The sequence below is a fragment of the Mesoplodon bidens genome (assembly GCF_964165515.1).
Source record: "Mesoplodon bidens genome assembly, chromosome: 2".
Lineage (NCBI taxonomy): Eukaryota > Metazoa > Chordata > Mammalia > Artiodactyla > Ziphiidae > Mesoplodon > Mesoplodon bidens.
In genome coordinates this window covers 74,225,854-74,247,919 of record NC_138177.1, presented here as the reverse complement: position 1 = coordinate 74,247,919, position 22,066 = coordinate 74,225,854, and the positions used below count along the sequence as shown (strand labels likewise).

The following is a 22,066-nucleotide window of genomic DNA, read 5'->3' as shown; positions in this document are numbered from 1 at the left end:
AGCATACTTTGGACAATTTGTTTAATGTCTCTGGACATCACTTTCCCCATCTGTAAAATGTGGATAATAATAGTATCAACCTGATGGAGTTGTTGTAACGATTAATTAACATGTGAAAAGCAGTCAGAACAATGCACAAATATGCACTACATAAGTGAGTGATGTAATTAGTATTAGAGGGAAAGATGGAGAGAATAAAATTTAACAATGGTTAGCCCTACGAATAGGCTGGAGGTGCGGAAAATATGAGGACTTCCTTTTTTTATATTTACATTTCTGAATTGTTAAAAATGGGCAAACTAAACCAATTGAAAAATATTAAATATTAATATTAAAATATTAATAAATTTCTATTTAATAAGTTCCAGACATGGCTCAGTCTCGCTGTTTTCCTAAGCAGTTCCCATTGTTAAAGTGTAGCGCGAAATTTAAAAATTGTCCATTTACCCCTCAATAGAGATCAAACGCTGACCTTAAGAGAACATGCTCACTCTCTCAACATGGCGACTCATCTATGTCCTGTCATTTAGAGACCTTTCAAAAATGGCAGCCCCCACCTCGCCCCGCCGCCCGCACACCGTGAGAGAAGGACCTTCCCAACATGGCGGCAGAAGGCCCAGGCGTCACTTCCTGCGGGACGGCGAATTTAAGGAGCAGGATTTCCGCTTTCGCTCCTTTCCGACGGTGACGACCTCCCCACGAGAACATGCCTGTGAGTTCCTTGGTGCAGGTTTCCGTGGAGATCTCGCTCTTCTGTCCGCACGCTCCCCTCATGCTGATTTCGGATCGCAGAGGGCCCTCACTTGCTCTCCGCACTTTGCAGAGGCCCATGGGGCCCCCTGCCTAGACGGGAGCGGAGAGGCGATAAGATGGCGGCCCAGCTGCGCAGACAGCAGGGGCGGCGAGGGGCGAGCTCTCCCCGGTGTGTGGCAGTGGGGGCTGTTTTCGATCATCCCGTGTTCGCCGTTGGTTTCTAAATCTCTGCATTTCTGCCTCTCTTAGCTCGCAAAGGATCTCCTTCATCCCTCTCCAGAAGAGGAGAAGAGGAAACACAAGAAGAAGCGCCTGGTGCAGAGCCCCAATTCCTATTTCATGGATGTGAAATGCCCAGGTGAGGAGATAACTTGCAGTAGTGGGGAAAGCACTGGACCCCAAGGAAAAAGGTATCCTTGAAGCGGTTCTGATTTCTTAAAGTTTGAATGTTTGAGATGGGTAAAATTTTGCATTTCAGGAACAGTGATCCATAGTGAGCTCCCTTCAAAACTTTATGTGCAGACCGTAACATTTCTTTGTGTTGAGAAACACTGGAATGTTATGTTGGGCTTCTGCTGTGGTCATTTATATACTTGTACCTGGAGGCAAGGGGGTGGATTCGTTGACCAGTTACTGAGCGTCCCTTCTCACCAAATAGAGGATTGTCTATATTTTAACTCTCGGATAGTTTTTTTGGATGATGGTGGTAACGCATTAACAAAAAAAGTCTTAGGTGGGGGCAGATAGTCCAGGTTGCTTCTAAGTTGGCTTTAATGTATACCTAGAGCCAAGTAATCGATTTAGAATAGGAAAGTAAATTTCAAGAATTTACATAACATGCTTGTTTTACAGTTAATACATGACAGCATATGTTTAAGTGAATAAAGGTTTGGGGAAAATAGGGTAACTCGGTGTTTTTTCACAGGATGCTATAAAATCACCACCGTCTTTAGCCATGCACAAACAGTAGTTTTGTGTGTTGGCTGCTCTACCGTCCTCTGCCAGCCTACAGGAGGAAAAGCAAGGCTTACAGAAGGTAAATGGTTTAATTAATGTTGTGATTTTGGGGTTTGAATCTTAAGAGAGGTCATGTATGATGTAAATGATCAGGCTGTCTTGCAAAGAGGGTTGGGTTTGATAGTCTTTTTTTTTTTTTTTCTCCAAAAGCATAATTAGAAAGCACTAATCTCAGTGCTGTCTAAGGCTGGGGTGGATGGGTGATAAAAGGGGCTTCATATGAACTGAAGCTGATGTTGTCTTTAAGTGAGTAGGTAGGAGTTAAAAGAGTTGAGAAAACTACAGATGTAGGTTTCCTGTGGGTATCAGGCATCTTTTTGATTTGTGGGGGTGGGACAGGGTAAGTAGGCTGCTGTCAGTTAACCTTCGGAACTTATTCTTGCAGGGTGCTCTTTCAGACGGAAGCAGCACTAAAAGCCCCTGGAATCAAGATGAATGGGAAACCATCCCAATAAACACATTTTGGATACGTCCTGTTTATTGTCTTGTTTTACTGCTAGGAAGTTCCTACCTCACGTATTCAGGGGCAATCAGAAGAGTGGACTGTAGAGTCATTTGGGGCAAGTAAGTGGTCAAATACTTAAAAAGTCCATTTGGGACATTTCTATCCCTAGGCTCATTGAGTAAATCTGCAGAGCTTGATTAAAAACTGGAATGGTATATAAATGGGGTATTTGCTTTCACTTTTGTGTTTCCTTAGAATTAAGAACTGACAGTTGATCTTTAAAACGCCATCCAGCACACCACCTTAACACAAAACAGCTTAGGATCCTTTATTTACAGTTCTCACAAGGCTTGTTTGGAGGCTTATGAGTGTAGAGGCTGCTGCTAGGCTCCTGGTCTGGGGCTAGAAATCTCCAGCCCCCTGCAGTTAAGGGGACTTGTCCAAGCAGAGGTTAGTGCCTTGTACTCCAAAGCCAATGTTGTAGCCGATGCTGCGCTGGTGGGGGTTGTGGACTCATGAAGGGAGGGGGAGAATGTGTGGATGTGTAAGAACCTAGAAGTAAAGGAGGAAGGGAAATAGATGAAGGGTGAATAAAAGTGAATGAGGATGATACCTGAGCTTTTCAGCGATAAAGATGGTGATTCTTTACCTGGTTGTGGTGCACCTAGAGTTGGTATATAAACAACTGGAACTGTCTGTATCTTGTTTAGAAAGGCATTGTATGCTGGAAAAAGAATAAGGGAGATGTCACCAAAGAGAACTGTTTTCACTGGAGGAAAGCCTTAAGGGGCAAGTAGTGCTATAAAAAAAGGCTTCAAATTAAATAATTATACTTACAGGACATTTTTATTCAATGATTTTTAGAGGTATTCCAACTTCTGGTTGGAAGATGGGAAATGCACGTGTAGATGATAGTACGTGTTGTGTTGCTTGAATCATCTCTAGCTATGTGTTTCAGCAAAACTAGCTATAATCTAAGGTTTAGCAGTAATTTCCACTTCTGAGTGGTATTTGTTGGCCACATGCAGTTCATTGCTTCCTAGTAAGTTGGGCGGGATCTTTGGTCCACTGGTGACTAGGGGTAGGGAGGCTAAATCAGTTTCAATTGCATGTCCCAAATTAGATGTGATAAACAGCTAATTTTCATCCTCATTTAGTTTGTGAAATAAAAATGAAGGCAGTTTCCAAGTCAAAAGGCCACGGTGCTGAATATAAGGACTCCTTACCTAGAAAGAGGAAAGCTGTTGATGCCAACACCGCAAAGAGGGTAAAGAAAATCTGGTAAGAACCCATGAGCTTCTGAAGGACACCTGAATCTTCACATTGATCTACACATTGGCAGAATAATAGAAGATTATAGTTATCCAGGACAGATGTTGCATTTAAAAACTTGTGTGGTCCTAAGAGTATCTAGCTGAAACAGTCAAAACCCAGCTCTCTAGGAAATTCTTTTGCTTCTTACCAGAGAAAAAGGGGTGAACTGAACTTAGCTCCTCTTACTTATTTTTTGGCTTTTTACCTCTAACAGTAAACTACAATTCTTGAGTCTCATTTCTTTTCAGCTTACAAAAGAATAAATTCTTTGCCACTTTAAAATGCCTGTTACCTTTCCTGTGCACTTTAACTCCAGGTGACTGTTTCCCTTCACCAAGTTTGTGATAGTCTATGGTGATTCAACTTCTACTTTTAATCCCTCTAACCTGAATGAAATATTTCGTTGGATCACCAATGACCTCTTAAATCCAGGGGCTACTTGTCCTTTTTTATTCAGGTACATTCTGATATGTTTATAAACTTGTCCTCAGTAAAACTTAGGACTTCTGTGTTTGAAGCATGCTTGGCACTTGCCTTTTGTTTTTTCAAACTTTTCAGTGTCTAGAAATGAACTCTTCCCTGCCCCACAAAACTGCCTGAATTTAACTGGCCTTCCCAGGTAAACTGTCACCAGGCCCTTGGACCTAGTTCCTATTCTGCATCCCTTATATAGGCCCTCTACCTCTGGGCTCTTAACTGGTCTTACCTCTCACCAGATTCTGTTTCACAGCTGTTGTAACAACTTCACACTGTTTACAAACTGCTTCACTCTGAAGACTAATTTGAGGTTGCTTATTAGTAGAAACAAGACTATATGAATCCCTGATCAGGTCCCACTGTTGGGAGTCCCAATAAAACTTAGGCACATTAATTTATAGCACCCCTTTGTTCTGGCTGCATTGAACTAATTCCTGTCTTAGTTGGGCCCTGTCTTTTTTAAATATTTATTTATTTGGCTGTGTCGGGTCTTAGTTGTGGCATGCAGGATCTTTTTAGTTGTGGCATTTGAGATCTTTTTAGTTTGGGCATGCGAACTCTTAGTTGCAGCATGTGGCATCTAGTTCCCTGACCAGGGATTGAACCCAGGCCCCCTCCATTGGGAGCATGGAGTCTTAGCCACTGGACCACCAGGGAAGTCCCTGGGCCCTGTCTTTTTTTTTTTTTTTTTTTTTTGCGGTACACGGTCCTCTCACTGCTGCGGCCTCCCCCGTTGCGGAGCACAGGCTTCGGACGCGCAGGCCCAGCGGCCATGGCTCATGGGCCCAGCTGCTCCGCGGCATGTGGGATACTCCCAGACTGGGGCACAAACCCGTGTCCCCTGCATCAACAGGCGGAATCTCAACCACTGCGCCACCAGGGAAGCCCCCTGGGCCCTGTCTTAAATCTGATTTCTGCAAGTAGGGACCGTGCTTGGCACATAACAGTAGGCTCACACTTGTATAAATGAGCTGAAGGTTGTATATTTGTATCTAAAGACTCCCACCCACTGTGATTATACTGTTAAACTGCTTGTCCTTCTTATCTCTAAGAAGTGCAGGGGTTCTTAACTTTTTTTTTTTTTGCCATGGGCAACTTCAGTCTGATAAAGTCAATGGATCCCAACTCAGAATGTTTTTAAATGCAAAAGATAAAATGTAGTAGGAATAAGGGAAACCAATTAATATCAAGAGTTCATGAAAATAGGGAAAAAACCTAATTTGTAATATACGGTTAGCAAAATGTTCAAAGGCCTAATTTGTGATACAGTAGTATGTGTGCTCTAGTAATAAAAAAGTAGTTTTAGGTCTGATAACTACTGTAATTTTGATGTAATTCTGAAATGAAATATTTTGACATGTGACAGTTGGAACATGAGAACATCTATGGTTTCCCTTGGTGACAAAGTCACATAATACCACTGTGATTTGTTGCCTATATTCATAATCTGTGGAAATGCTAACTTTCAGTTAGAGGTTAATTGAAAATAAAGATGCAGTTTTTTTCCCCATTCAAGGCATGGACACCTTGAGTTCTATCTGTGGACCTTTGTGGAGATCCATGAACTCTAGATTTAAAAACTGCTCTCACGGGGCTTCCCTGGTGGTGCAGTGGTTGAGAGTCTGCCTGCCGATGCAGGGGATACAGGTTCGTGCCCCGGTTCGGGAGGATCCCACATGCCGCAGAGCGGCTGGGCCCGTGAGCCATGGCCACTGAGCCTGTGCGTCTGGAGCCTGTGCTCCGCAACGGGAGGGGCCACGGCAGTGAGAGGCCCGCGAACCGCAAAAAAAAAAAAAAAAAAAAAAAACTGCTCTCACAGAAAGAGGACAGATTGGAGTTGAACACTTTCTAGTTGGTGGGACCCTGAACACCTCAATTTTCTCAACTCTTTAAAGGGAAAAACATCTTTATAAAGTTTTAGAAAACTCTTTAGAATCATGAGAATTAAAACAAAATGCATATAAATATGCTTAGAATATTTATTGACCCGTACAGATTGGGTGCTTATAGTAGCAAAAACCTTTCTCCCATTAGATGTACTAAGGTTCAGCCTAATTCACTCCCAGTAATTAAGAGAAATACCGTTTCCCTTGAGGCATGGGCATGTGGGAGTGACACATGTAAGGAGGATGGTTCTCTGGCTTTCCTAACACCTCTTTCCGTAATGGTTCCCATCCCACCCAAACTTGACATCATTTCTAAACTGGGTAATGGTAGAATCGGGATTTGGGGAAGCTAAGTCTTGGTTCTAGGGTTACCACCATCTGCCCATTGATGCACAAAGGTTTGCTAAATACTTTTTTTTTGCGGTTCGCGGGCCTCTCACTGCTGTGGCCTCTCCCGTTGCGGAGCACAGGCTCCGGACGCGCAGTCTCAGCGGCCATGGCTCACGGGCCCAGCCACTCCGTGGCATGTGGGATCTTCCCGGACCGGGGCATTAACCCGTGTCCCCTGCATTGGCAGGCGGACTCTCAACCACCATGCCACCAGGGAAGCCCTGCTAAATACTTTTGAAGTAAGTGAGACATTTATCAAGAGGTTTAAAACAGGGTAAGAAGTATACTTATGAAGCTGACAAAATGACATAACATATATTTAAGTATAACATCTAGCTAGTGATAAGAAAGCTACCTGAAGGTTATATTTTATAGAGTAGGCTTGGAGAATAAAGATCCATGTCCCAGCTAGTTTGAATAATGTTGGTCAAGTGGCTGAATGTTTCCCATTGACTAAGTCATAATGCATTCTGTCTTTTTGCCTCTGGATTAAAAATAGGCACCCGCAATGCTCACCTGCACCAGACTTACCTTTCATAGCTCTCACTCGCACAGCCTCAATTTGACTGGTGAGCACACAGGAAATATTGATGAAAACAGGTGATGCCATCTGCTGGAGGGAAGTGAAGTTGACTACTTTTATGGGGTAGATAGCCAGGCCACGTGTGAGGGAAGAGGGCCTATGGCCAGAGACCACTAGAACTGGGGAGCTGGGGAAGACCTTGGAGAAAAGGAAATGGAACATGTTTGAAAGAAAAGTCAGTTTTGTGTCAATACATTGCAATCTTAAACATATACAGTAAGACATCTGGATTTCTAGTTCTAGCTAGCTGTCTGACAAGTCACTTTTTCTCACTTAGATGTGTTGAAGGATAAGGGAAGAAAACGATCTGTGAGAATAATATAGCCTTCAAAAAAAGTTCTAAGCTAGCATTCTAAAATTGTTTCAAGACAGCATTGGTGTAATATATATATACATAAAATTTGTGTTATCTTCCAGACTGACAAGGCTCTTGACATAGATTTTGGACTCTGGGGGCCCCCCTGGCATTGTGAAGGGGACAGATTTTCTTCATTTTGTTTAAGAATTTCCTGTGGTGAATTTTATCAAGTCATTCAGTAACTGTTCCTTTGCCCTGGACTGAGAGTGAAAAATCTTTTTCAAAACCCCGATCTGTTTTGCTTCAGTCCTTAACATACCTCTAGTTTCTCAAGAACTCTGTCCACTCCCAGTACTCTTATCTCCCCGATGTCTTTTTTGTGGCTAAGAACCAATTCTGATTGATTGATGTAAAAGGCTGGGATGAAAGGAATGAGGATTCTTTGCATTCCATTCTTGCTATGCTCACTGACAAGCGAGGCCCAACCATAGACTGAGGTGTCAGCTGTGCTGAGGGCCTGGAGTAGCTCCTCTGACTGGGGTCGAACCTTGATTAGGCAGACATAAACCCCTGAAGAAAAGAGGAAAAACTGAGCAGGAAGGCTCAGAGGCTCTATTTAGCCAACTGGATTAGGATAGGGAGGAAAAATAGTTACATGCAAATTCAAAATGTGAACTCAAGTTTTGAGTATTCACTATTAGCACACTGTTGGCCACTGTGGAGGAGTTTACCAAAGATGAAACAGTCCCAGGGAACCCACAATTGAACTTAAGGGTACCATTATTGGTAAATTGACATGTCAGGGAGTATTAAAAGAGTGTAAATGGAAATTAAGGGGATATAGGATGAAGTAGTCAGAGTTGGATCAGTAAAGGGTTTTGTGGAAGAAAGGCAAGCTTTGAACATGGTTTAATCACTTCTCTATCAAACCACCTCTTGATGCCCTTATTTCTGTCAATAGTATTGTTTTTCTAGTTACCCATGCTCAACCTCAGTTGTCTTTTGACATCTATTCCTTCATTCCTATATCCAAATCTTGCTAACTCGTCCTTTGAAATGTCTCACATCTGGCCCCTCTGTTAGTATTTCTCTGTTAATCTGGTCTAGACACTTATCGATTCATGCTTGGATTATTGCAATGTAAATTGCATTTACTAGTCTCCTTGCCTCCCATTCTTTCTTATCCATTCTGGGTACTGCCACTTTATACTTTAAACTTATTTTTGAAAACTTTTCCAGGGCTGTATATTGCCTGGAATGTCCTGTTCTCTTCACATCTACCTCAGTCCTAGTCATCCTTCTAAAGATTATTTCCCCTTTAAAACCTCACTTTAACTGCCAGGTTTGATGTAGATACTCCTTTCTTTCTGGTGTCCTAGCATCCCATGTATATCTTTATAACTAATCGCCCTGTGCAATTCTAGTAAGAGTTAAAAGCCTTGTCTTACTCCGTTGTACCTCCAGGGCCTGTCCTGGCACCAGGCATTCTGTTTGGTGCTCAATGGTTTGCTGAATGAACCTTCCATCAGTGGTTTCTCATTACTCATACCATTCAAACTGCCTGACCTTGGAGTAGAAGCTCTTCCATGATATAGCATTACGTATTTACATTGGACATGAATTGTCTCATTTTATTTTATTTTATTTTTTTTTCTTTGCAGTACACGGGCCTCTCACTGTTGTGGCCTCTCCCATTGCGGAGCACAGGCTCCGGACGTGCAGGCCCAGCGGCCATGGCTCATGGGCCCAGCCACTCCGCAGCATGTGGGATCTTCCCTGACCGGGGCACGAACCCGTGTCCCCTGCATCGGCAGGCAGACTCAACCACTGCGCCACCAGGGAAGCCCGAATTATCATTTTAGATCAGTTGATTTATTCAAAGTCCTCCCAGTGTCATGCCTGTTTCTGCTTTCCACTTGTTAATGCTGTTCTGCTTGGAATATCCTTCAGTTCAGCAACATTCGAACACTGTGCTACTAGTTGGGGATAAAAGATGAATGAGACATAATCCAAGCCCTCACAAAGATAACAGGCTAACAAAGGAGAAAATAGTAAGTTATAATAGAAAAGCATGGTATATTATAGACATGTGTTAAAAGTTTGTTGAATGGATAGAATAAAAATGCTGACTGAGAAAGATTCCACAGTTATATAGCAGATGAACTGGAAAGTAGAAATGCAGTCCAGTAAGAAAGTGACATTTGCACAAGTATGAAAACAAGGGGGAAACCAGATTCAACTGGTGGAACCCACCTTTCTCCATGCTGAAATCTGAATGGACATGAAAGACTTTACTTGCTGGAATGTCTAGTAAAGTATTACTGAACTGTACGTGGCACCGCATGAGGGTCTCTGGAAGAAGTGTTGTTGTAATGGCCAAGGCCTGACTTGGGGTGCAGGATCCTAATGAGCAGAAAAGAGAGAAATAGCTCTGTCACTAAGAGGAATTTGTTAAAGGGGAGGCTATTATATAGAGGCCTTTTGGTACTAAAAAAATAAATAACAGGGTCAGTTCTGCTTGACTTGCTAAAGCTGTCTACTTGCCAGCTCTGTTGGGTCCTACCACAATCACGGTGAAAGGATTGTAAGACCTTGCTTCTGCTAGTTTGTGACTATAATGGGGCTTCTATTATCAATATCATAGCTGCTGTCCTCTTTCAAAGGTTTTTGGAATTCATCAGTGGTAATAAGATTACACAGAAGTTGGACAGCTGTTAGAAATAAAGTGCTACACTTGGGAGGTAGCTTTTAAGTCTAGGAAGATTTGTTTTCCAAAACATACTGTTTTGCAGCTTGATTCAAGTCAAAGATCTCTAGAAGTTCATTACAAGTGGTGCCTTAAACAGGAGCCACATAGCCAGCAAGAAATAGACTGGCACCAAGGTTGGGTCAGCTGCAATGGATGCATTTTAAATTAAATAGGAACTATGTCTTGTTAACAGGATTTTCCCCTGCACAGTTTCTTAATGGTCTTAGTTTGCTAAAGCTCTTTCTCAGTTGCCAGCAGTCTAGCGACCATTCTCATCTTTTGGAGACTATCAGCAATATCAGAAGAACTGTTACATGACGTTTCATAATAGTTGTGGTTTTAGAAAGATTCTGCCGGGGTTGGGGGGTGAATTACAATCTCTTTGTGAAATTTAATAAGGTAGACAACAATGAGTGAATATGTTATGAAGAAACATTTAATACTTTGTAAAAGAACCTGGAGAATTTTAAAGATCAAGTTTTCTTATTTATACATACATAGTTAGATTGTATTTATAAGATTAAATATCTACTTTGAAAAGAAAATATATTAAGTGCCTAAAATTGAAGGACAAAAAGGGCAATTAGAGTTTAAATTATCTTGTTTTATAAACAGTTATATTCTGTTATATTCTGGACTTCTCTGGTTGGTTTGTGTTTTCTTGCCCCCTACCCTCTCCCCAAATCTTACCTCCCCCCTGCCCCCAAATCTGGAATTTATTCTTTAAAAAAAGAGGAATGAAAGGATATACATGGACTTTGGAGTGGAACGTATCCACCACTCCTGCCACTAACTGGTTGTTACCTTGTACAAATTACTTGCTCTTAGACTTAGTATTCTCATCTTTTTTTTTTTTCCCCGACCAGGGTTTGAACCCAGGCCCTTGATGGTGAGAGCGTAGAATCCTAACCACTGGACTGCCAGGCAATTCCCAGTATTCTCATCTTTAAAATGATGATAATTACTACATGATGAGATTGTTAAATGAGATAAAAGATATAAAAATTCCTAACATAGCATTTGGAATCTATTAGAAGAAGCTTCTTGTATTTTAGTTATCTTTCCTCCCCCCTTTTTTTGACAGTAAATCATGGCCCAATACAGAATGAAAAAAGAAAAGCACAAGGCAAGTTCGCTGACCAAATAACATTTCAGGTATCATCTAGTCCAACAATTCTCAAATCTTGGGAAGCTTTAAAAGAATTGTATCTTGGACTTCCCTGGTGGTGCAGTGGTTAAGAATCCGCTTGCCAATGCAGGGGACACGGGTTCGAGCCCTGGTCCGGGAAGATCCCACATGCTGCGGAGCAACTAAGCCTGTGCACCACAACTACTGAAGCCTGTGCGCTCTAGGGCCCGCATGCTGCAGCTACTGAAGCCCGTGCGCCTAGAGCCTGTGCTCTGCAACAAGAGAAGCAACTGCAACGAGAAGCCCGTGCACTGCAATGAAGAGTAGCCCCCGCTCACAACCACTAGAGAAAGCCCGTGCGCAGCAACAAAGACCCAACACAGCCAAAAAAAAAAAAAAAAAAATTTATCCTAGGCTCTATCCCAAACTTATTATATCTGGATGGAGCCTAAGAATCTGTATTTTTTTTAAATTTCTTTGGATAACCTTAAAAATCAGCCATGTTTGGAAATCTTTGGTCTAGGCTACCTCCTGATCTCAGGGTTATAACTAAAAAGACAACAGTGACTAGGTTGAGCCTATTTCAAAACCTTAATCCAGGGCTTCCCTGGTGGCACAGTGGTTGAGAGTCCGCCTGCCGATGCAGGGGACACGGGTTCGTGCCCCGGTCCGGGAAGATCCCACATGCCGTGGAGCGGCTGGGCCTGTGAGCCATGGCCACTGAGCCTGCGCGTCGGAGCCTGTGCGCCGCAACGGGAGAGGCTACAACAGTGAGAGGCCCGCGTACCACAAAAAAAGAAAAAAAAAACTTAATTCAGTCATAATTTCTGAGGTCTCATAGTGCTCAATGATTTTTTTTTTTTTAATATTTATTCATTTGGCTGCGTCGGGTCTTGGTTGTGGCATGTGGGATCCTTCCTTGCAGCGCACGGGCTCTTCCTTACAGCACACGGGCTTCTCTCTAGTTATGGCGTGCAGGTTTTTCTCTCTCTAGCTGTGGTGGGCGGGCTCCAGAGCATGCGGTCTCCAGAGCGCGTGGGCTCTAGTTTGCAGCATGCAGGCTCTCTTGTTGAGGTGCAAGGGCTCAGTAGTTGTGCATGGGCTTAGTTGTTCCCCAACCAGGGATCGAACCCGCGTCTCCTGCATTGGAAGGCAGATTCTTTACCACTGGACCACTGGGGAAGTCCCTCAGTGATTTCTTTGTAAAAGTAGAATCAATTTTGAAATGAAAGAAAATTTGTATTCCTAATTCAAAGGGGCAAATGAGGGAGAATGGGAAAGGTGGGAATAATGACCCAGAACTATAAAGAGATTGCTGACCTTTAAGATTGACACCATTTCTGCCAGTGGTGATGAAGAGCTTGAACACAGTTGAATTGAGGGTATTGGTGAGATAAGTCTTAAGGTCATAACTGAGTGTTAATCTTGATGATGCATGGACCACCACCTGTCAGGAAACCAAAGGAAAATTGGTACCTAAGTTCTTAGAGAATCTGGTTCCCTTCTTCTCCATCCCTCATAACTTATTTAGCTAAAAGCAGTTTCACACAAGAGCAAATTGCCCTTCTAGTGATCACATATTTGAGAACCACAAAATTTGTTTACTTTTAAGAAGAAAATAACATTTTTTTCTAAAAGGAGGTCTTTGTGCATTATTCCTTCTGACATATATTCCCTTTGTATGATTCCCTATTAGATATCTTTGAAGACAGTTGCAATTTCCTTTAGAAAGTTTTCTTTTTCTCTCTTTAGTTGCATATAATCTCAACTTTTCTGAAACCTCAAAGTATTCTGTTTCTCTCAAAATACTTGTAGTGTTCTGCCTTATATTGTAGGTATTTTTATACTTGTTAAAATCCCTCCCATTAGATTCTACGTTTCAACTTAGAACCCTAATATATCTTTGTACATCCTGTACTGTGCCTTGAATATAAGGCAAGTGCTTAATGATTACATTGAGAGAAGATAGTGATAATGATGGCTCTTTCCCCCCAAATACCTTCAACTTATTGGTTTATTTATTTATTTTTGGGTTCTAACTCCTTTGGGTATCCTTTCCCTCTTTGTTTTTTTTGGCTGTGGCACACAGCATGCAGGATCTTACTTCTTAGTTCCCCTACCAGGGATCAAACCCATGCCCCCTGCAGTGGAAGCGCAGAGTCCTAACCACTGCACCACCAGGGGATTCCTCCCAAATTCCTTCCATTTAAATGCAGTATATTGTCCAGTCTCCTCAGTACTACCGTAGTTTTTTATTTTTTCATATATTCAAGGACCTTAAACTGTAATAGGGAAGAACCTTTTGTATTCTACTACAAGTTAATCATTAAAGGAATGTTGCCTAAAAGCTTAAATTATACATAAAGGCCCATCTCTGGGAACCCTGCTTCCCAGGAAATGAGCATTAAGCTAAAATACCTTTGTTTAGCTCACAGGAAACATCTTGACCAGGCCCACCTGTGTGCAACTGCAGGGATGAAAAAATGAACCCATACCCCCACTGGAGGCTGATGGGAACCAGGAAGTGTTTGACTTTGCCCCCTCCCCTTTTAGTATGGATATGGAGCTTGAATTCTAACTCAGGCAACATGGTTCTTTGGGGCAGGAGCTCACCACCTTCTCAATTTGCTAGCTTTCCAAATAAAGCCGTTATTCCTTGCACCCCCCCCAACAACTCGCCTCTTGATTACTGGCTTGTAATCATTCCACTGAAGCTACTCCTCAAAGTCACCAGCCTCCATATTGCAAAAAGCCATCAGTCATTTCTCAGTTTTCATACTTGACCCATTAATAGCTTTCACGTGGTTGATCTCCCCCTCCCTCCTTGAAATACTTTCTTCACTTGGCTTCCCAGACACCAGGACTCCCGGGTTTTCCTCCCATTACCCATTCTTTCCTTTTTTTAATAAATTTTTTTTCTTTAATTTTTATTTATTTTTCTTTTTTGGCTGCATTGGGTCTTCATTGCTGCATGCAGGCTTTTCTAGCTGTGGAGAGCGGGGGCTACTCTTTGTTGCAGTGCGCAGGCTTCTTATTGGGATGGCTTCTTTTGTTGTGGAGCACGGGCTCTAGGCGCACAGGCTTCAGTAGTTGTGGCATATGGTCTCAGTAGTTGTGGTGTACGGGCTTAGTTGCTCTGCAGCATGTGGGATATTCCCAAACCAGGAATCAAACCCGTGTCCCCTACATTGGCAGGCAGATTTTTTTTTTTTTTTTGGCAGGCAGATTCTTAACCACAGTGCCACCAGGGAAGCCCCATTCCCTGGTCATTCTTATAAATTCCTATAAATTTCTTTTGTTGGTTCCTATTCTTCTTTCAGAGCTCTTAATATTGGAGTGTCCCCAGAACTTAGTCCTTGGACCTCTTCTCTATTTACACTCATTCTCTTGATGATCTTATGGCTTTTTTTTTTTTTTTTTTTGGCTGCGTTGGGTCTTTGTTGCTGTATGTGGGCTTTCTCTAGTTGTGGCAAGTGGGGGCTACTCTTCGTTGCGGTGCGTGGGCTTCTCATTGCAGTGGCTTCTCTTGTAGAGCACAGGCTCTAGGCACACGGGCTTCAGTAGTTGCAGCACGTGTGCTCAGGTGTTGTGGCACTCGGGCCCTAGAGCTCGTGGTCTTCTGTGGTTGTGGTGTGTGGGCTCAGTAGTTGCAGCACACAGGCTTCCATTGCGGTGGCTTCTCTTGTTGCAGAACACGGGCTCTAGGTGCACCGGCTTCAGTAGTTGTGGCACGCAGGCTCAATAGTTGTGGCTCGCAGGCTCTAGAGCGCAGGCTCAGTAGTTGTGGTGCGTGGGCTTAGTTGCTCCACGGCATGTGGGATCCTCCCGGACCAGGGCTCGAACCCGTGTCCCCTGCATTGGCAGGTGGATTCTTAACCACTACACCACCAGGGGAGTCCGATCTATGGCTTTAAATATCTATGCCAATGACTCCCAGACTTTTCTATCTAGCTACTCAACACATCCATTTGACATCTAATAGGCATGCAACTTCACATGTCCAAAACTGATCTCCTCTCCAAAACTGCTCCACCTACAGTCTTACGCATTTCAGTTGATGGCAATTCTGTCCTTTTAGTTGTTCAGTCAAAAATCTTAAGTCATTCTTGATTCTTTCACACTCTACATATAGTAATCTATTGGGAAATTGTATCAACTATACCTATAAAATATATTTAGGATCTGATCAACTTTTTACCACCTGCTCTATTATCACCCTGATCCATCACACTCAGCTGCGTTACTGCAATTATAGCCTCCCAACTTGTCTCTCAGCTCCTACTCTTTTTTTGTTTCTTGGCTGCATTGGGTCTTCATTGCTGCATGTGGGCTTTCTTTAGTTGTGGCGAGCGGTGGCTACTCTTCGTTGCGGTGCGCAGGCTTCTCATTTTGGTGGCTTCTCTTGTTGCAGAGCAGGCTTCAGTAGTTGTGGCTCGCAAGCTCTAGAGTGCAGGCTCAGTAGTTGTGGCACACGGGCTTAGTTGCTCTGCAGCATGTGGGATCTTCCCGGGCCAGGGATCGAACCCATTTCTCCTGCATTGGCAGGCGGATTCTTAACCACTGTGCCACCAGGGTAGCCCTCAGCTCCTACTCTTGCCCCTACAGTTTAGTACCAACCTGTAGCCATGGTGATATATTTTTTCAAATTAATTAATTAATTAATTAATTAATGTTTGGCTGTGTTGGGTCTTTATTGCTGCGCGTGGGCTTTCTCTAGTTGTGGCAAGCGGGGGTTCCTCTTCATTATGGTGCACAGGCTTCTCATTGCGGTGGCTTCTCTTTGTTGTGGAGCATGGGCTCTCGGCATGCAGGCTTCAGTAGTTACAGCATGCGGGCTCAGTAGTTGTGGCTGGCAGGCTCTAGAGCGCAGGCTCAGTAGTTGTGACACATGGGCTTAGTTGCTCCGTGGCATGTGGGATCTTCCCGGACCAGGGCTCGAACCCATGTCCCCTGCATTGGCAGGAGGATTCTTAACCACTGCGCCACCAGGGAAGCCCTCATGGTGATATTTTAAATTATAAATCAGACTAGTCATTCTTTTGGTTAAGAACCTTAATCACGATTTACCTTTATGTTCCAGTAAAGTTTGTTGGCTGGCTTTATATCTGATATGTGAGTGTATTTCTTTTCATAGGATGTGCTTTCTATATGCATATTCCCATATATGGAAATAGTTACTCTAGACTCTTCAACTCTTTTTTTTTCTTTGGCCGCGTCACATGGCTTGCAGGATCTTAGTTCCCCGACCAGGGATTGAACCCAGGCCATGGCTGTGAAAGCCTGGAATCCTAACCACTAAGCCACCAGGGAACTCCCATGAACCCTTCAACTCATAACATTAGGTTTACCTCTCGATATGTTTTCACTAGTCCTGGAATGTCATGAAAAATTGTTGCTATTCCTGGACTCCTGGCCACTCCTACCCCAGTGACAATGTCTGTTTGTAGAATATTGTCATCAGCGGAAATCATCCACATCCCGGGTTCACCTAGGAAAAGACAAGAGAAAGCACTTGGCTGCAACCTTTGATATAAATTGGTCACTCTAACCTTACTCAGAATCCAAGTCAGTAGACCATTCAAGCATACATAATATCCCTTCCCGGGAGGAACACCCGGCTTTGAGGGTAAGTTTGTTTTTTTTCTTAAAAAAAAATTTTTTTTGGCCACGTCACGTGGCACATGGGATCTTAATTCCCTGACCAGGGATCGAGCCCAGGCCCCCTGCATTGGAAGCACAGGGTCTTAACCACTGGACCGCCAGGGAAGTCCCTAACGTTGTTTTCTTAATGTCAGGTTCCCCTTCACATGTCATGCCAGCAAAATAAAATAGGAACTGCTGACCTTCACAATCACAAAAGCTACTTAGTTGGAGAATGTAACTGTTCTCCTTAGGAAAAAGAAAAATGCTTTTTACACATAGGAATAACACTCTGATTAAACTTTGTATAGACCCTGCTAAGGATGAATCTGCTTTGACCTACTGATACCAGCAGGAAGACTGCAAGCAAGTGTCAACTGGCAGAAGAGAGGATGCGTTTATTTTGGTTTAAGTCCCAAGGTGGCAGAGGAATGTCAAATATTAGATTAGATTACTGATCCTGGCATGTGGCCCTTCTGCTTCCTCATCCAAAGTGGTATGGATTTGAGATGCCCAAAAAATTCCAGAATGGAAGACAGAGGGACAGTCCTGACAGAACCTGGGAAAAGGGAGTAAAAAAAGCCTCTGCTTCACTGACAAAAGATTAACAATCATGGTATTGTAAGCACAGTTAGCTCACTGGCCATGGATTACATGTTAGTAAGTAGTGGTTGCTTACAAGTTAACTGTTACAGGATTGGAGGATTTGACCTAAGCTGAATAGAGTTCTCTTTGTATCAAGTCTAAAATATACAGTTAATGTTAAAGTCACGTCCAGTATTACATCACTTTACCCAAACATATGTATCCATAGTTCCCCAAAGAGGACACAAAGCCCAAGCCACATACCACCCCAGCCAGCCTTACTTGGATGGATTATTTGGTTGCATATACCCAGTCAGTATAGACCATTTTGGGATATGCTACCTGGAAGCCTAAAGATATAACACACATTTCCTAACCCAAGACTGATTTTCTGTAACTCAATAGTACTTCTTAGAACAGAAATGCTTTGCTGATCAAGAGTATAGTGTAGCCCGGTACAAGGCCAAACCTTCTTACAGTGATGGTATATGTAGAAGTTAGGCCTTCAGGTGTGCCTCACAAAACAGTGTACATACAATTGGTTCTTAGAACTAAAGCCTTATTGCCCTTTCCTTCCTTTTATTTCATCCTTTACTGATGTTCAACTTAGCAGTTACCCTCCTTCAGAAGCTGGGAATGGAGGAGAAGGCACAGTACTCTACACTGCCTATATATTCAATAGACACTTGGTAAATATTACTGGCTGACCTCTAATTGGCTGGCTATGGAGAGAAATGGGCACTAAACAGAATTATCAGTTAACATGAAGAAACACACAAAAGTATTTTCTTTCTCAGAGAGCCCCTTAGATTTTAGATAATTTGGAAAAAAAAAAATCTAAGGGATGAGTTGCTTTCTAATCCTGTCAGTTGTGAGGTTGAGAAAGGGAAGGTATCCAAACCATTCTGGTTGAGGAGGTGAGTACTGAAGCAGATGACATCTCCGACAAAGGTAAGCTTGGTGTCTGGCTCGATGGCGTGGTCTACAGAAACAGGAATATAATCTGCCATGCCTGGATGTCTCTGGTCCCAGAGCCTCACAAGTGTCACCCCTCTTTTCACAGCCTGAGCCATGTAAGTATAGTTCCTATTCCCTGGTCCAATAAGTAGCAGGTCATCTCTGAAAGCAGATGTGAAAGGTAGAAATCTCTGAAAAGAGTCAATAGTTAGGAAACAGTTCTGGGGGCAGACCCTATCACACCATTTTATATTCAATAGCTCAAAAGTTCAGATGGAATTCTACAATGGAGAGTAAGCAACTAGGGCCAGGGATCAGGTCTATTACATTTATATATATAGTGCCCAGCTAGGCTTTTTTAAAAAAAATCATTATTAATTAATTTATTTATTTGGCTGTGCCCGGTCTTAGTTGCAGCACGTGGGATCTTTGCTGTGGCATGTGGGATCTAGTTCCCTGACCAGGGATCGAACCTGGGCCCCCTGCATTGGGAGCACGGTGTCTTAACCACTGGACCACCAGGGAAGTCCCTAGGCTTGTTTTTTTTAATTAAAAAAGATTGTTTTTTCAGTATGGCTTCTTTTTTTTTTTTTTTTTTTAGTATGGCTTTTTGATAATACTCCAGTTGGCTCCCTACAGGAGCTTTGTTTGAACTAGGACTTGTCAAATTCAAACATACTGAAATTTTTCTTCATTGAACAACTAATTCTGGTCTTTCCCCCATCTTAATGAAAGAAAGATCAGATTCCAAGTGCAGAATATGAGAGGAATTTACTGGAGATTTTAGATAATACCAGGTTAATCAGTAAGATGTCTACCACAATGTCAACACCATTCCTTTGCCTTCCATACCTGTTCAAAGCCAGATAAAGCTGGGTATTGTGTGTGTGGAATTTCTCTCCGATGCTATTGTAAAACTGAACAATGAAGGTGAGAGACATGCCCAAGGGAAAGGCTGATAGGGTCCTTCCTTGAGCTGTGTATAGCTTGGGGTGGCTGCTCATTCTCAGGTATGTCACTGGTGCTACCTGTGGGAGACAAAACCTACTAGTACAGAGAAGGATGCATTGGAGAGGAGCTGAGACCATATTCTGAGACTTATAATCAATGATAAAAATGGTGTTCCTCTTTTGTAGGAAATAGTTAGCTCTTGATTTCAGATGACAGAGTGAAAAAGAAATATGACAGTACAGGAAATGGCTTTTTAATTACTAAAACAGTGGAAATGTGAAAAGAAGCTGGAGCTTTTTGAGGAAAGGACTGCATTTTTTCTGTTTTGTGCAAAGTGTCAATATTTATTGTTAAATAATTGATCATGTATCAAGAATACTGTAAATTTTGTTTTCACACTGCAAGAGATAAACTGATACAGTAAGGGAAGTCCAGGTTTGAATCCTAGCTTTATTATTTCATATCTTCATCTAACCATTCTAGGTTTCATATTTATCATCAGTTTAATAGGGCTAATAATGCCTATCTCATAGGGTTTTTGTGGTAGTTAAAAAAGATAATATACGTAAAAGGAGCAACACAGAAGCTGGAATATACTTGATTTTTAATGCACAAAACATTTTTGTGTTTGTTTGTTTTAGACTAACTTACCTCTAAGGTCTCTTCTAATTTAAAAAAAATTCTAAAAACAAAGCCTAATTTTGATAGCAATAGTTCTATGCTTCTCCCACACCAACCCTTTTGCCAAAGCTGCTCAGAAGACATTCATACCAATTTGAGGCTAATCTCTCTTATAACAAGTACTGTAAAGTCCACTTTAATTTGATGGTTCATGTCAAGATTGTCCTCTTATCTTACAGTTCATTTCTGACTTCTAGAGAAGTTTCTAGTTCTTAAAAAAGCAAATCTGCCTCTTAAGGCCATGATATTCCTTTTATTGTTTTGAGTAAGTCCCTGAACTCACCTGAACCCCAGTTATAGTTGTTTGGTTGACTCCAAAAGATTCTATAGAAGTGACTTCCAACACAGCAGTACCTGCAATGGAGCCAGCTTTCAGGAGCCCTTCACCGTCCTCCTCAATGACAGATGAATTAGGGAAACACTTGAGAACACGGGAACTCACAAAGGCGGCCCCTACCCTAGGGAATAAACAGGGCAAATGGCATTTCTTGGGGGCTCTGTTTGACAAGAAAGAAAGGAGTAGAGATTGCCAGGATTACTGTTAGAGACTGTACTCTGAGAAAACTGCTTGCCATTCTCCATGTTGTGTAGTTATTTTTTCCTCAGGTAAAAGTCAGCCTTTGGATTATGCTTATCTCTTTAAAAATCAAATACTATTACATATTGATCATTAAAAAATTATTTGGTTAAAAGAATTGAAAACAGGTACAGTCAGCTTTTCAAATCCATTGGTTTTGCATCTGCAGATTCAACCAAGCACAGGCTGAAAATTTCAAAAGGTTCCAAAAAGCAAAATTTGAACTTGCCTTGGACTGGCAACTATTTACATAACGTTTACATTGTATTAGGTATTATAAGTAATTTAGAAATAGTTTAAAGTATACAGGAGGATGTGCATATATGCAAATACTACACCATTTTTATAGAATGGATTTTTGCATCTGCAGATTTTGGTGGGAGTGCGGGTCCTGGAACCAATCCCTGGTGGATACCAAGGGCCAACTGTATTCAAACAAATACTTGTACGTGAATGTTCATAGCAGCACTATCCACAATAGCTAAAAGGGGAAAACAAACCAAAGTCCACCAACAGATGACTGGATAAACAAAATGTGTTACATTCATACAATGGAATATTATTCAGTCATGAAAAGGAATGAAGTACCAATACATGCTACAATGTGGATGAACCTCGAAAACATGTTAACTGCAAGAAGCCGACAGAAAAGGTCACGTATTGTATGATTTCATTTACATGAAATATACAATATTTAGATTCACAGAGACAGCTGATTAGTGATTGCTAGGGACTGAGAGAAGGGGAGAATGATGAGAGACTGCTTAATGGGTATGGGCCTCCTTTGGTGGTAATGAAAATGTTTTGGAACTAGAGGTAATGGTTGTATAATACTGTGTATGTACTAAACGCCACTGAATTGTACAATTTTATGTTATGTGAATTTCACTTCAACTAAAAAAAATTATATGTTGGTTAGAAAAATCACCTAGAAGGCAATGGTTCTTTCCATGTGCCATGTTTCTCTGAGGGTAAAGTTAGATCCTGGCCTGCCTTCTTCTCCATTCTCCTTACCTGTTGGTATGGAGTTTGAGCTGAGAATTCATGGGCATCAGAATTTGTTTGGGTTGGCACTCTGGGTAGAAAAGTTGGAGTTTTTCAAACACCTAGAATGAGAAGATGATGTCTTCCTCATTTCCGAAAAAGACAAATGATGACCTTTACTCACAAATGGACAACTACAAATCAAGTCTGCCCAACTTCAATTTAGCCCAATGTCCCACAGTTCTGCTTTCCAAAATGAGCCAGGCATTTAAAACTTATTTAGGTAGTGTAGAATATATAACCTAATATTAGCCCTGCTTCTGACTACAAGGGACTGGGCACAGTTTACACTTACCACATCCCCTATATTACTTAGATATGAAATAATTTTGAAATTTCTAATTTTTTAAAAATAAATTTATTCATTTATATTTGGCTGTGTTGGGTCTTCGTTGCTGCGTGCGGGCTTTCTCTAGTTGTGGCTCGCAGGCTCTAGAGCGCAGGCTCAGCAGTTGTGGCACACGGGCTCAGCTGCTCCGCGTCATGTGGGATCCTCCCGGGCCAGGGCTCAAACCCTTGCCCCCTGCGTTGGCAGGCGGATTCTTAACCACTGCGCCACCAGTGAAGTCCCATTGAAATTTCTAATTTTA

General features: G+C 42.1%; 2 protein-coding genes across 2 annotated transcripts in view; one reads left to right on the top strand and one right to left on the bottom strand.

Annotated features, from left to right (window-relative positions):
* Positions 1-622: 622 nt before the first annotated feature.
* RPS27 (ribosomal protein S27) lies at positions 623-2,239 on the top strand. Its single transcript, XM_081226289.1, has 4 exons — positions 623-712; positions 1,003-1,111; positions 1,679-1,789; positions 2,156-2,239. Exons 1-4 carry the CDS (start codon positions 707-709, stop codon positions 2,182-2,184), a joined length of 255 nt encoding a protein of 84 aa, XP_081082415.1. The 5' UTR covers positions 623-706; the 3' UTR covers positions 2,185-2,239.
* A 427-nt stretch (positions 2,240-2,666) lies between these two features.
* The window catches only part of NUP210L (nucleoporin 210 like), a gene marked incomplete at its 3' end in the record, with an annotated part of 73,395 nt that continues 53,995 nt past the window's right edge, over positions 2,667-22,066 (bottom strand). The window contains exons 27-38 of the mRNA XM_081226237.1: positions 21,447-21,538; positions 20,139-20,313; positions 19,076-19,251; positions 18,168-18,385; positions 16,390-16,529; positions 12,362-12,488; positions 9,417-9,566; positions 7,483-7,733; positions 6,799-7,003; positions 3,442-3,543; positions 2,865-2,939; positions 2,667-2,767 (exon numbers count right to left, since the gene is read on the bottom strand). Of these exons, the coding sequence (XP_081082363.1) occupies positions 2,667-2,767; positions 2,865-2,939; positions 3,442-3,543; positions 6,799-7,003; positions 7,483-7,733; positions 9,417-9,566; positions 12,362-12,488; positions 16,390-16,529; positions 18,168-18,385; positions 19,076-19,251; positions 20,139-20,313; positions 21,447-21,538 (1,812 nt within the window). The remainder of the gene's footprint in view (positions 2,768-2,864; positions 2,940-3,441; positions 3,544-6,798; positions 7,004-7,482; positions 7,734-9,416; positions 9,567-12,361; positions 12,489-16,389; positions 16,530-18,167; positions 18,386-19,075; positions 19,252-20,138; positions 20,314-21,446; positions 21,539-22,066) is intronic.

Bases quoted from the DNA above. Each gene is read 5' to 3' on its own strand.
- RPS27 (XM_081226289.1), top strand. The intron at 1,112-1,678 runs GTGAGGAGATAA...GTTTTTTCACAG, and splicing joins CATGGATGTGAAATGCCCAG to GATGCTATAAAATCACCACC. The intron at 1,790-2,155 runs GTAAATGGTTTA...TTATTCTTGCAG, and splicing joins AAAAGCAAGGCTTACAGAAG to GGTGCTCTTTCAGACGGAAG.